The sequence below is a fragment of the Emydura macquarii genome, unplaced genomic scaffold (genome assembly GCF_026122565.2).
Source record: "Emydura macquarii macquarii isolate MOO-44397 ecotype Brisbane River unplaced genomic scaffold, CSIRO-AGI_Emac_v2 contig_312, whole genome shotgun sequence".
Classification (NCBI taxonomy): Eukaryota; Metazoa; Chordata; order Testudines; family Chelidae; genus Emydura; species Emydura macquarii.
The window spans coordinates 9,504,452-9,517,752 of record NW_027130449.1 but is presented as its reverse complement, the minus strand read 5'-3'; the positions used below and the strand labels follow the sequence as shown (position 1 = coordinate 9,517,752).

At 44.7% G+C, this 13,301-nt stretch overlaps 1 protein-coding gene and 1 long non-coding RNA gene across 3 annotated transcripts; both read left to right on the top strand.

Moving 5' to 3' along the window:
* Positions 1 to 1,817, top strand: LOC137164240 (TLC domain-containing protein 5-like). Of its 2 annotated transcripts, XM_067564945.1 has the most exons (3): positions 1 to 190; positions 277 to 476; positions 933 to 1,817. In XM_067564945.1, exons 2-3 carry the CDS (start codon positions 278 to 280, stop codon positions 1,469 to 1,471), a joined length of 738 nt encoding a protein of 245 aa, XP_067421046.1. In that variant the 5' UTR covers positions 1 to 190; position 277; the 3' UTR covers positions 1,472 to 1,817. The 2 variants fall into 2 exon arrangements, with proteins under 2 accessions (XP_067421046.1, XP_067421053.1); XM_067564952.1 differs by lacking the exon at positions 1 to 190 and having other exon boundaries at positions 251 to 476.
* A 642-nt stretch (positions 1,818 to 2,459) lies between these two features.
* LOC137164248 (uncharacterized) lies at positions 2,460 to 11,305 on the top strand. Its single transcript, XR_010922978.1, has 3 exons — positions 2,460 to 4,761; positions 8,641 to 8,774; positions 10,295 to 11,305. It is a non-coding gene; the product is annotated as an uncharacterized lncRNA (long non-coding RNA).
* Positions 11,306 to 13,301: the final 1,996 nt, after the last annotated feature.

Here is a 13,301-nt window from a genome sequence, read left to right as displayed (position 1 = left end):
AGTGGTTCCCTACCCAAGTAAAATGGTTCTGTCTGAGGCGGGGGAAGAGAGAATGTGGCAGCTCTAAGAGGATTTGCTGCATGCTCAGCTGCTTTGACAGTGGATGCCTTCAAAATAATTTGTTATAACAAGCAGCAGCAGCAGCAGAAAATACTAATGTATACAGCAGAGGAGTCGGAACAACTTAGTGGTAAGTCTGGAAATGCTGTAATGCAGCCAACTGACTTTGCATTTGATTCGATTACCTAATCTTTCTGTCTCCCTGCCTTGTCATAGGATGATGGCCTCTATGCCCCTGCGGGTGACCTGCAGTCTGATCACTTGGCTGTGTCTCTACACCTGGTTCTGCCATCGGTATAAACACCGTACCTACGAGTGGAGCTGCCGGCTGGTCACTCTGACCCATGGTGTCCTCGCCACCTGCCTCTCTGCTTACGTTGGTTTTATTGATGGCCCCTGGCCTTTGACTCACCCAGGTATGTTGTGAGAGTTTTGCCCCCAGGCTACTGATCTCGTGGCAGAAAGTGGTGTCTTCTGAGCCCCAGGAGCGTCCCAGCTTCCACAATGGATCTTGTTGGCTGTTTCCTTCTTGGGCTTCATCGCCAGTCAAAATGCAGTGGGTGCAAGGGGCAGGGGAGTCTAGTGCCCTGTTTTTAGTGCTCCCTTTGTCACCGTCTTCTGCCCTCCACACCAGGACTTGCTACATTTTGGTAGCAAAGTGATTCGTGGCAGGCGGGGGTGTGTGTTTGTGATGCTCCCTGGGAGCTCCTGTGCAAATATAGAGGGGATTATTGTGACTTCCTCAGCTTTCACTTGATCGTCACCAGGCGAAGCCGTCACTGCTGGAAGGGAACACCTCGCCCCCTTCCTCAGATCCTACCTGCTTGGCATCTCCTCACTTTAATGCAGCGGCTGGTGTCTTTCCTTTCCAGGGTCACCGAACACAACCCTCCAGGTGCAGGTGCTGTGCTTTAGCTTGGGTTACTTCCTCTTCGACCTAGGCTGGTGCGTATACTTCCGGGCGGAAGGTGCTCTGATGCTGGCCCATCATATGGTGAGCATCTTGGGGATCACAGTGTCGCTGGCCCTGGGAGAGTCGGCCGTCGAAGTCAACGCCGTCATCTTCGGCAGCGAGATCACCAACCCGCTGCTGCAGGCCCGCTGGTTCCTGCGGGAGACGGGGATCTACCACAGCTTCACGGGGGACGTGGTGGATTTCTTCTTTGTGGCCCTCTTCACGGGTGTGCGGATTGGGGTCGGGGCCTGGCTCATGTACTGTGAGCTTGTGTCGCCCAAACCCAGATGGTTCATTAAGGTGGGGGGTGTGATTATGTATGCGGTCTCCTGGGTTTTCATGGTCAGTATCTGCCGTTTCGCTAGGAGGAAAAGCATGAAGAAGTACCACGCCTGGAGAAACAGGAGGAGCGAGGAGCTATACTTGGAAACAAAGGGCCATCTAAAGAGTCATTAACCGTGGGGACTCCAAGTTCACGATCTTGCAAGAAGGGGATCAAGCCCCTGGTCAGAAAGGTCATTCTTGGGAGAAGAGCCATTAAACATTAGAGAGAACTGAGCCAGATTTATCCCTGGTGGAACGCCATTGAAACTGATGGAATTACACCATAGATGCATTGGGTCTGGAGTGCGTCACCTGGAAGAGACTGAATGAGAGGCGTGCTGTGTGTATGTAGACATGTAGCAAGCTGCGTGAGTGGGGAAATGCACAATTAAAGCAGTCACCAGTGCAGCAGCACAGGTAAATAGCCATGTTAGCGGCTGACTCCTTCAGCACTGATATAATCTTGAAGGAGATGAGATATAGCACTAATGTTCAGCGTACTGCGCAGTGACTCTGATTTCCTGTTCAGAAGAAGCGTGGTCTAGTGGTTGATGTGGGGAAACTGGGAATCAGGATTCCTGGCTCTGCCATCAACTTGCAAGGTGACCTTGGGCAAGTCACTTAACTCTCTTACTGCCTCAATTTCCCCATCTGTAAAGTGGGGATAATGATGCTGACCCACCCGTGTAAAGCACTTTCAGATCCTTGGATGAAAGGGATTCTGTACATGCAAAAAGTGATATTATTTATTATTGTCTCAGCATTTCCTTTGGAAGAGAGAAGCGTGGTAATTGAGCCAGAATGCACGTCCAGGTGAGATAGCGGTGAAGTCGGTATTATTTTTCTTCTGGTTGCTTGTAATTATTTTTATTTATTTTATTTATTTATGTTATGGTAGCATCTCCAGAGGTCCAACTCAGAATCGAGGCCTCAGTGTGCTAGGTGCTGTACAAACACATTCAAATGAGGCAGACTTTGATGCAAAGAGCTTACAATGGCTTTTTCCCCATCGTTCACTCCTTCCCACCTCTGATCATTAAAAACAATATCCCCCCATATTGTTCTTAGTTCCCTTTCTGGTGGTCAGGTCTCTAACTGCTCCCATCACAAAAAAGGCACATCAGCAAGTGGCAATAACTGGCTCCCTTGCTGACCGTCTCAGGAGGTGGGCTGATCTGCCCACGGAGACTGAATTCCTCTTCGTGTTGCTTCCCATCAGTCTAGGGACAAGGAATAGCGCGGCAGAAGCTTGCATTGCTGCTTCCCCTGTTCTGTCTTGTGGGCAAGTGACATGCTTCAGAGTTGTCAAGCTGACACCTTTCACCAGCAGTAAATTCATTTAAAAACGAAATCACTTAAGTACGACGGGCCTGGCAGCTTTCAGAGTAACACCCAGATCTTGACCTTGGTTAACCTGATGAAAAGTCAGTGCATTTCCACTGTCTTCAACAGAGTCACTGTGGATTTAAGCCAGTGTATCTGACACCTGAATCTGACCCAGCGTTGCCTTTGTGACAACGAGCTGACCTGTAGATAGGAAAGCAGTGTCACTGACACTGGCCCCATGTGCAGATTCTGTTGTGTTGGGGAAACTGTATTCCAGTTTTCAGCTGCTGTTGAGTTTATCTCTCTGCAGTCTCTTAAGCACAGTTTGATTTTTATCCTGGGCATTTACATGTGGATTCTGCCACGCACAAATCTGTAGTTCAGATTTCAGTTCTGCTGTAGACATCGCCTGTTGCAACCAAAGAATTGAGGCGCAAATTGCCACATGCTAGCTTCAGGTAAGCAGAGCTGACAGAAGAGCAGGCCCGTTCTTAAAGGGAAACGCCACCTATCTTGCTTGGTGCAGCAATAAAAATGTTCACTCTTGAAGAGAGAGAGGTGGTTAGCACAGGTAAGTAGCAATCAAGACTTCTGGGTTCTATTCCCAGCCCTGCTGCTGCTGTGTATGTCATGCAACCTCTTTGCCTCAGTTTGTCCATCTATAAAATGGGTATAATATTGACCTACCTCACAGGAGCGTCTTGAGGTTTATCATTAATAAAGCACTTTACCCACCTGTGGTGAGTGCTTTCAGGTCTCTGGTGAGCAGTGCTGTATAAATATAGAGTGTTACCGCTGTGATTTCAGCACTTTTCACCATGGTATAAACTATGAACTGTAACCGGGACTAAACTTCCAGCTCAAAGATGGCACTTCTCAGTCCCTGGCTGACTCAAATCACAGATGCCCAGAGGTATGTGATGCTCTTGACCAGTGTTTACAGGCAGGATTCTGAGAGGTGCCAGTTGATACTGTGAACTGGAAATATATATAGGAGCCAGTCCTGCAATCTATGCTCAGGCAAAGTTCCTGTTTGATTAAAGAGAGGGTGTTAGGTTTGTTTGCTCAAGTGGGGACTACAAGAGTAGGTTTAGAGTCGCAACCATTTCCTTCAGTGGGCCTGAACCTGAACATCATTTCGGTGTGGAACTCTCATCAGTCAGTGGAGGGGATGTGCAGGAAACGCTTGCAGGTTGGAGTCTCAAGTAAGCTTAGGAGAAAGCTGAGCCCGGCATGGTCTCAGTGCAATTTCTAAACGCCAGTCAGGAAAGGTTCCCTGAGCAGACCTGTTAGTTTGGATTGAGATCCTGATTTTCCAAGAAGTTTGGTGCGCAGTTACATTCACAGTTGATGCCGTTCCATGCACAAATGGTCGAGTAGCCATGGCGGTGAGCGCAATGGAAGTAATTTCACATGCAAATTAGACATGCACTTTGCTTGAGCCAATGTGTGGTTAGAAAAATGTGTGCTGTAATGACTTGTGCTTCCGAGAGTCGAAAGGAAACCTTGTAGTGTCTCTGATCAATATCAGGACTCTTTAGATGTTATACAAGGGTATAACGAGGAGAAATTGGCCATGGTTTTGCCGAAAAGAGATGGCAAGTATGCTTCTAACTAAGGCCTGGTAGTACCTGCAGTGGGCGCTGGCATGGAATCACCGACCCAGGGAGCGGGAAGATACCTTGCCATCTGAGTGAAGCACAGGGTGTGAGAGAATGTCCTAAATTACACAGAGCAGAAGGGCTAACCCATGGTGTCTGGAACAGATGTGTAAAGGGAAACCGTGGGACTAGTGTGAAATACTAACTTGTGTTTGAATTACTGTGTAATAACTACTAATGTTCCACCGGTGGATGGTGTACAAGCTTTGTACTGCATTTTATAAAATAAAGACTCTTTAACGATACAAGGAACCGAGTCTCTCTCCCTCTCTCTCTTTAATGCAGTTTCTTCTTTGGAAAGTAAAATGCTTGCTACCAGATGAGTCAGCGTGGCCTAGATGAATGGGTAAAGCGTTTGGGATCAGTACCCATCGATCAGTGGATAAAGGATTTGGACATGGGATCCCTCCTCTGCCAGCATCTCGCGAAGTGGCCGTGAGCAATTCTCTTGATCTCCATGTCTTCGTGTCTCCATCTGTAAAATGAGGCTAGAGTCTACCTCGCAGGGGTGTTGTGGAGAGAAAAAAGGAGCGATAACTGTTCATCTCAGTTAGAGAAGAAGGGTCCCAAAGCCAGTTAGAGTGCATGAGGCCACCCACAGGGAAGTGAGCCTGCTTGGGAGGTTTTCCAGCACAGCATATAAAGGGGAGGATTCTGGCCCCCACGCAGCCCCAGCCATGTAGAGGAGAGAATTTCCCCAGCCCAGCCACCAGCCTGTCAGCCACCCAAGCACTTGCCCCTGGGCTCTGCCAGCCTTTATTTGGCCGGGCAGGTTAACAATAGGTGCACCCCCGTCCCCGAGCCCCTTTGAAGTGTCCCCCTGAAGCATCCAGACTCTTAGCCACTGCGCACCCACAGAAATACCAGGTTGGCTTGTCTCCACTGAGGGAAGAGTGCTCCCCGCAGTTTGTGTGATTCGGCTCAGGATCGGCCCCTAACTTAACATTGCAGCACTTCGTTATAGTGAAAACAACAACAAGTTTATCAGCAAAGTGAATAAGGATAATGGCAGCAAAAGGTTACATATAAAACAAAACCATAACACAGTTTCTAGAGACTAAACTTACCAGGCTAATTGCCTCGTGGCTCATCCTCCCCGGTGCTGCCACCCTGTTGTTTTCCTATCTCCCTGTTGACTTCATATGCAATTAACTCGCCATTGTACTGGCTCACAGTGCTTCCTTTACTTGCTGACAGAGAGACTGGGCATCAAATACTTTTTGTCTGACAGGAAGCCTGTTTGTCAACTCCGACTTGCTACAGAATTTAAAGTTCTTTTTCAGCAGACTACGTAACTCCTGACGGTGGTATCTGTCCATACATTTCACAGTAGTGTTAACAATTAGCGTGACCCTGGCTTTCATATAAGACCTTGCCTGACACTCTTTGGTGAACCAGAATGTACATACCAAAATCAGGATTTTCCTATAACCCCTTTCCCAGTTGGCATTTAGGGAAGCCTGGGTCATAGTGGGTTCTCCAATGCTCCTGAAACCCATCTTGTTTTATACCTCCCCAGTCTCTTTAAAAAGCTTCCCCCCGCCCCCCCAGTGACCACTGTTGGCCTTAGAATACATGCATAACCTTCCTTTTCAACTCTCTGCCATACTTCTGTAACTGAACCCCTTATTTATGTTTTAAGAGACTGATACTTTATAACATTCGGAGCTTTCTTCCCTTGCAACCGTGGCCCCAGGCACTGATGAAAACACAGAATGTTTTAAATCTTTGGAGTCTAAACTAATACCAGCACTTGTCAGCAGGTCTGTTTCTTGGATATGAAAGATGAGAGAATGTTTTAAGCCTCATGAAAGTCCTGAATGCATTTCTGATCTTTCCAGACTTTGTGTAGCTTGGCTGGAAATAAAATTGCAAAGTCTGCTGCCATTTCCAAAGAAATCAAATTTCAGAGAGAGAGAAATTGTCTGCATCGGTCTTGTGTTGCATGACAAATTTCTGGGCAAGGAGGGACTCTTGATTATCCCATATACCAGCACTGTTCTCCTTCCAAACCATCATGGGCATGTGTTCTAGTGAATTGGCATAGAAGGCATTGGCTTTTTATGGGTCTGATCCTCTTCCCGTTTTGGGAGTGGTTTGCTTTTTATGAGCATGAGCCAGTCTCTGCTCCCATCATACTACAATCAGAGTTTTGAGGTTGATTTAGTGGGAACAGAATTGGCCTTAGTTAAAGAGCTTCTCATAAGCAACTTGAGCAGGGCTGTATTTAAGGTGATTACAAAATGCTTTAATTAAAAGATGAACTTTTAAATCAGAATTAATTCAGGAGAAGTGGAGAAATGGTCAGATTTTATGCCATTCCCAATACCTCAAGGTACAGCTTTTGGGATAACTTTCCTGGCAAGTATAGTGTTATCTTTAATTGAGATGCCTGTCAAAAGATTTTGTCCCCTCCAGCACATCTGACCATTTTTGTACATGATTGGAAATAGTATTATTTTGCAGCTCTGCAGGAACAACACAAGCAAACTCACACTTTTAGCCAGACGAATGCTGATTTCAGGGCTTGTCTGTAGAGACACTCAGGAAAGTCTGGAAGTTAAAATCGAATGAAGTGTGTGCACATAAAGGTTGGATGTGGTTTAACTAATCCACTTTAAAAGTTAATTCAGATTAATTTTCCTGAGTGCCCACAAGCCCTTAGAAGACAGCAAAAAGAAAGGCTCCATGAAAGAAAGCACAATGTGTATAGACTTGTCTATACTTAAAATGTGTTGCTGCTTTAACTATGACAGCACAATTAAAGCAGCAAAACCCTTCTAGTGTGGCCACAGCTATACCAGGTATAAAAGCACATAAACCAATATAGTTTATTTTAGTTTGGGAACTATAATAAGCTATTATTTTAGAAGCCGCATTTAGATCACCATAATGGCCTCTATACTAGAGCTTTTTCCAGCAGAATTGTATGTGAAAAAAATCACCCCCCTAACCACCATAATCAGCTGATAAAAAGTTTAACCTGTGAATGTCTCTGCTAGCAGTGTGTGCTGAAATGAACACAGAATAGCTGCACATCTCTGCAGACAGCAGAGCTATTGGGTGTTTAAAGGGGTAGCATACAAAAAATGCATCACTGTTACAGAGGTACATGCACAACAGCAAGACTACTGCCCCCCCCTCACCCCACCCCACCCACAAAAAAATTCCTGATTGCATCAAAATGGCCTTTAATAGTGACTGATCAGGCACCGTATCAGCTTCTAAAGCAGATCCTGTCTAGGTCAACATGAGGATAGAAGTAGTAGCCAAACGCCTGACTGTAGAATCTCCCCTTTTGAGGTTAGGTTGTGCAAAGCATGAGAGCAAAACCAGCCTTAACCTATTCCCAACACAGGCAACTAGCAGGCAGCATGGAGACGAATAGAACCGATTGCATTTTGGAGCCAGCGAAAGGCAGTGCTTACTGTTCTATGCCACAATGTGGTGAGAGCTTCCACTTGCAGTTAGGGGACTGCTGTCCGTGTTTTAAAACACAGTAAGTGGGTTGATAGGACCCAGCGTTGTGATTTGGGGGAAGCAATTGGCTTGGCAGCAAATGGTTCAGCTATGATGGATTCTTGCATTACAAAATGCAAATAGCTGAAGAGCTGCTGGTAGCTGATCTGTCTGCAAGTTAAAACAAATGGATTAACTTCACCGCCTAGCTGCTCTGCTTCAGATCATCATGCTATGTTCCCTTTGGGTGCAGTTCTGTAGCTGGAGAAGTGGCTGGGGATGGTCTAAGCATCCAGCCCATGTTCCCTAAACTTCATGGCTAGCAGCATTGCCTCAGCTTTTCATCCTTCCTCAGCAATTTAAGGTCAGTGTGTGGGAGACTCTTACATGAGCTGGTAAAAAGGTCAAGAATGAGGCCTTAGAAAGTGAGGTCCTTTCTGTTGGTCTTGAGTGTTAAAAGCTTAAGGTCCATTTTGTAACGTTAGGTATTTGCTCCGGTGTCCATGGACAGAATTTCCCCTATCCATCCTGTTGCGGAGTGTCCCAAAGAGCTGTCGCCTTCCAGAGACAGCTGCATTGAACTGGTGAAGTGCACAGTTTGCAAGTGCTTTGTAATGAAAAGTGTAATTGAAATGTAAAACATTAGTGTATTCTATCACCAATTCTAAATCCATCACCTATTGGCGGCTGAGGTTGAGAGAGAAGCCTTAATCCCACAGATTACTTGGGATGGTGGTAGGGGAAATCTCTCCTCTCCAAATCTCACATGTGTGTCTACCCTAAATGGAATTAGGATTAAGTTTAAAGCTAGAAGGGACCAATATGATCATGAAGTCTGATCTTCTTTAATTACAGGCCAAAGGAACTTCACCCATGATTTCTGCTTGAAGATGAGAACTTCTGTTTGAGCTATAACATATTTTAGAAAGATACACGGTCTTGAATTAAAGACTGCAATGGTTTCTATGGAGAAACTGTCCTATCTGTAGGTAAATTGTTTTCATGATTAATTACTCTTTCTGTTAAAAATGTACTGAATGTGGGGGGGTGTAAATTCCTTATAACAGAATCTCTTTAATTAAATTTCTGCTTATACCTAGGCCAATCTTAAAGCTTGAAATACTTCCTAATGCTGATTTTGGTTTTTAACTTTTTTTTAATTTAATGTTTTCTTAATATTTTTGATAATAATGCAAATAAAAACAACCAAACTGACCTTCAAAAGAAAGAGATGTTTATATTAAATCTTCAATGACATATGGAAAGGAAGTGGCCAGAAATGTTATAAATACCTTAGCTAAATTGACAGGGGCTGATATTTGCTACCAAAATAAGGAAACTACAACTGGGCAAAAATTTTCAATGTCAGAAATGTCAGGGAGAAATAATTCTTTGAAATTTTGAATTTTGACAGCAAATAAAAAGGAATAAAATTTTGCACATATTTCCTGTTTTTCAATCAGCTATAGAGCTATTTTTTTTAAGTCAAAAAATGAAATTTTTGTACAAATTTGAATTTTTGGGGAAAGATTTGCAAAACATTTTTTTCTGATTTTTTTTTTTTATCACTTGCAAAAAAAGTTTCTAACTTATTGATCCAGATTCACTGCTTGTGTAAAAAGGACTAGCTCAATTCATTCTCCCAGAGTTGCTCTTGTGGTTGGTTTGGATCATTGTGTGTAGGGGCAGATAGCATCTTTTAGGATTAAAAGTCGCAGTATACACACATCAAACAAACAAACAAACCATAATGGACCAGATCCTCAGCTGGTATAAATTGCTGTTGCTCAATTGAAGTCAATGGACTCATGACAATTTACACCAACTGAGAATCTGACCCAATGAATCCAGAGCTCAATATGTATTTGTGTTCCATTCTTATTTCTAAGTGGTAATACAGTGAACAGAGAGAAGTTGAGATTTCAGCTTTTCTTCTTTCTTGCTGTTTCTTTTGTTCTTCTGTCCTCCAGGAACTGGAGCTCCCTGTTTCTTATCCCAGTTCTCCAGGGAGCCCTGAACCTTAATTACAGGGGTCCCTGGAGTTACATGTTACATGTGCCCTAGTCACATGTATGTTTTAAAAAAAATCAATTAATAAACTGCTGTCACCGACTTTGTACCATAATGGTTTGCCCACTTTCCCACAAAACCTGTGTAGTCTTTAATTGCTCAAGCCTAGACTTTGTGTGGAATTCATCCTTGGGCACATCTTCAACCATACCTAGGAGCTGAACCCTAGAATGACAGGAAACTGCACCAACTAGATTTCCCTGAATGCCATAATCTGAAGTTTGTTTAAAAGACTCATTTCAAAAGTGTGGACAACCTTGTAAAATGGTTCCCTTGGCCAGATGGGAGGTGGTCAGGTGGGAATTGTGATTCTGGGATGTTCCAGCAGATGGCAACAGGTCCTAGCGTGAGTTATAGGAGTGAGGTAGATTGGATCTGGTTCTTTTCCTTTCAGAAATAAACACTGTATCACCATTTTGACTTGGGTTTGTCTTTCCAGGAGTCCAATATAAGAGACCTCAGAGGAGCTGTCCTTCTTATACCATATTTTGCTTTATTGCAACACCAGCTGAGGAGTTATGGTCCATGGGACATCAATGAAAGAAGTCCCCAGCACTTTGACACATTTACTTCTGATCTGGACTCTGGAGAATATGCTATAGGGGACAACCTTGCAGTGCCCTGGAGAAAGGGACTAGGTAATATAATAGCCCTTTTCCATTTCCAATATCTATGTTTCCATGAAAGTTATAACTGTAAATTGCAGGCTAAGTGAGGTTTTTACAACAACAAAAATCTATTTTAATTGGTACTGCACAGTGTAATTGCTTATTGATTTTAGCTGCTGGATCTCGTACTGTAAAACTGCTCAAGCAGCAGAAATCTCATAAATACACACAGATACTAAATTAATAAATGTTAAGTTTGAAGGCGCACACCATTGGTTCCTAACGGAATCAACATTTGCTAAAAAGATAAAGAATTAAAAAGTAAAATGTCTATGTGAACCAGTAGGAGAGAGAGTTAAATCTTCCCAGCAATGTCGTACATGGAAATGTGTACGTCTGCTTTATCATGGGTGTGTTTTTGTAGAATGATTCTTTTAAACATTGAGCCACCTCCTCAGCAGGTGTAAATCACTGTAGCGCCAGAGATTTTGATGGAGCTATGTAGATTTATGCCAGCTGACGATCAGGCCCACTCTCTTTATTGTATTTGTATATACACTTTCTTGGGATGGACATATTATTAGGCTGGAAGACCAGCAAATTATGAAGCATGTTCACCCAGGAATCCTGCTATCCGGCCAGCAACTATGTAATGGTTGTCAGAATCTGTGGTGGCCAATGATGGGCAAAAAATGAAAATCCAGCCAGACCAACTTATGGACCAAGCGAGTGATTGATCTGCAAGGAAGCTATTTCCCTCTCAGATTTGCCATCATGATGTCTTCCTCTTGCTAAATGTTACTGTAATGTGATTATTTTGTCATGCACAATAAAATACATTAAGGAAATAAATGATAACACAGCCTAATGTGCAGTTACTACCCCTGACATAAAGCACAGGGTTTCCCAGAAACCTACCTTCCCCAAGATCATGACATAAGCATCATCAACTAAAAGGAAACCACAAAGGAAAAATAGAGATCTTTTACGTGCCTATGGAAATGTCATGCATCATCTAGAGAATGATTTCATTCCCCACATGCTATGAATCTTTTCGAAACAAGAAGTTAATTAGACACTCTCACTGTCTCTTGGCTCATGGGAACCTGCTTCGTGGTGAAAAATGTACCACAAGATAACACAGTACTGCAACTTATGTACAGCAGTGCGCTGCCCTGTAGTCCTAGTGATCATAGAATCATAGAATAGTAGAGTTGGAAGGGACCTCAGGAGGTATCTAGTCCAACCCCCTGCTCAAAGCAGGACTAACCTCAGCTGTATCATCCCAGCCAGGGCTTTGTCAAGCCTCAGTTTAAAAACCTCTAAAGATGGAGATTTCATCACCTCCCTAGGTAACCCATTCCAGTGCTTCACCATCCTCCTAGGGAAAAACTTTTTCCTAATGTCCAACCTAGACCTCCCGCCCTGCAACTTGAGACTGTTGCTCCTTGTTCTGTCATCTGCCACCACCGAGAACAGCCTAGCCCCATCCTCCCTGGAACCCCCTTTCAGGTAGTTAAAGGCTGCTATCAAATCCCCCCCTCATTCTTCTCTTTTGCAGACTAATCTGGACCAGACTAATCTGGTCTGGTAACAGACCAGTGGCCTGAGTCGCTTTGGCCTTGCCATGAGCTGTTGATGTTTGGCAAAAGCAGTGTGTACATCAATCCTGTGGTATGTGGTAAGACAAGGCATCTGAGTGCTTGGTAATAGAATTTTGCTGCTAAGCTCTTGGCACCGGGAGATTAGGTGCTGCCACAAACTTTTGCTAAAGGAGTGAGGCCATGCCCCCATGGTACTCTGCCTTACCCTTTGCCACATGATAACAGGCAGGAGCATGCACAGGGAGGGGAGCAATAATCAGCAGGGAGGCATAGAGCGCCTCTGGCCCCGGTGCCTCGGCGGGGAGCGCATGCGTTCCTCCCGGGGGAGGGGGGCACAGAACATGCCCCTCCAAAACTGCTGGAATGTTGATTCCTGTATATGCCCCTGGTAACATGGGACTAGCTTGAATCCTTGGCAATATGACACGTGGTACCATGGAATTTCATGACCCTTTAGCATAGGGGTGATAACCCTTGGCACTTACTAATGTGGCAGTTCGGTGGACCCTAACAGGGCTGGGGATGAGTAGACGGGATGGATGCATGGGGTTAGATAATACAGAATTTAGCACTATTATTTATTGTGTGCTGCCTGTACAGTCTGTGCTACCAGAGAGTGACAATACAGTTTGGACATGTACAGGATCAGGCAGACTGATGCATAGATTTTAAACTGCTCCCCAAACTTCATATATTCCATAAATGGTGTGGGGGGGCGGTTTGGGTGGGGCAGGGCAGTGGTATATTTTTTAGGGAATGATATGACTGAAGTGCTGGGGAACAAGTGAGGGAGAGCCACGTCCATGGCAATGTACATGTGAGAATGGGCATTAGTGGTGATTGACAGCGTGATCCTGCTCGCTTGATGTCCATGGAGCAGGGAGAGGCCCTTACCTGGAATATTTTAGGTGCAGGGTGCTGGACTCCCTTTTGGTCTCGCGCCAATCGTAGGTTAGCTCCCAACTCACCGGAATAATTTGCAGTGAAGTGATGGGAAAATGCATAGCATCCAAGACCAAAAGATACCACCAGCTCATCCAGTTTGACCTGTTTATCACAGGCCACTACCAGCACCCAACAAGCCACAAATCCAGACTTAAACCAAAGTATTACAGCACTCAGGCGACAAAACCACTAGGTGCCATCTGCAGGAAACAGGCAGGCTCACGGGGACACCAAAGCCCCTGCAGGGACAGGCCATTGATTAAGTGAGATAGACGAGGGGAGTTAGCGA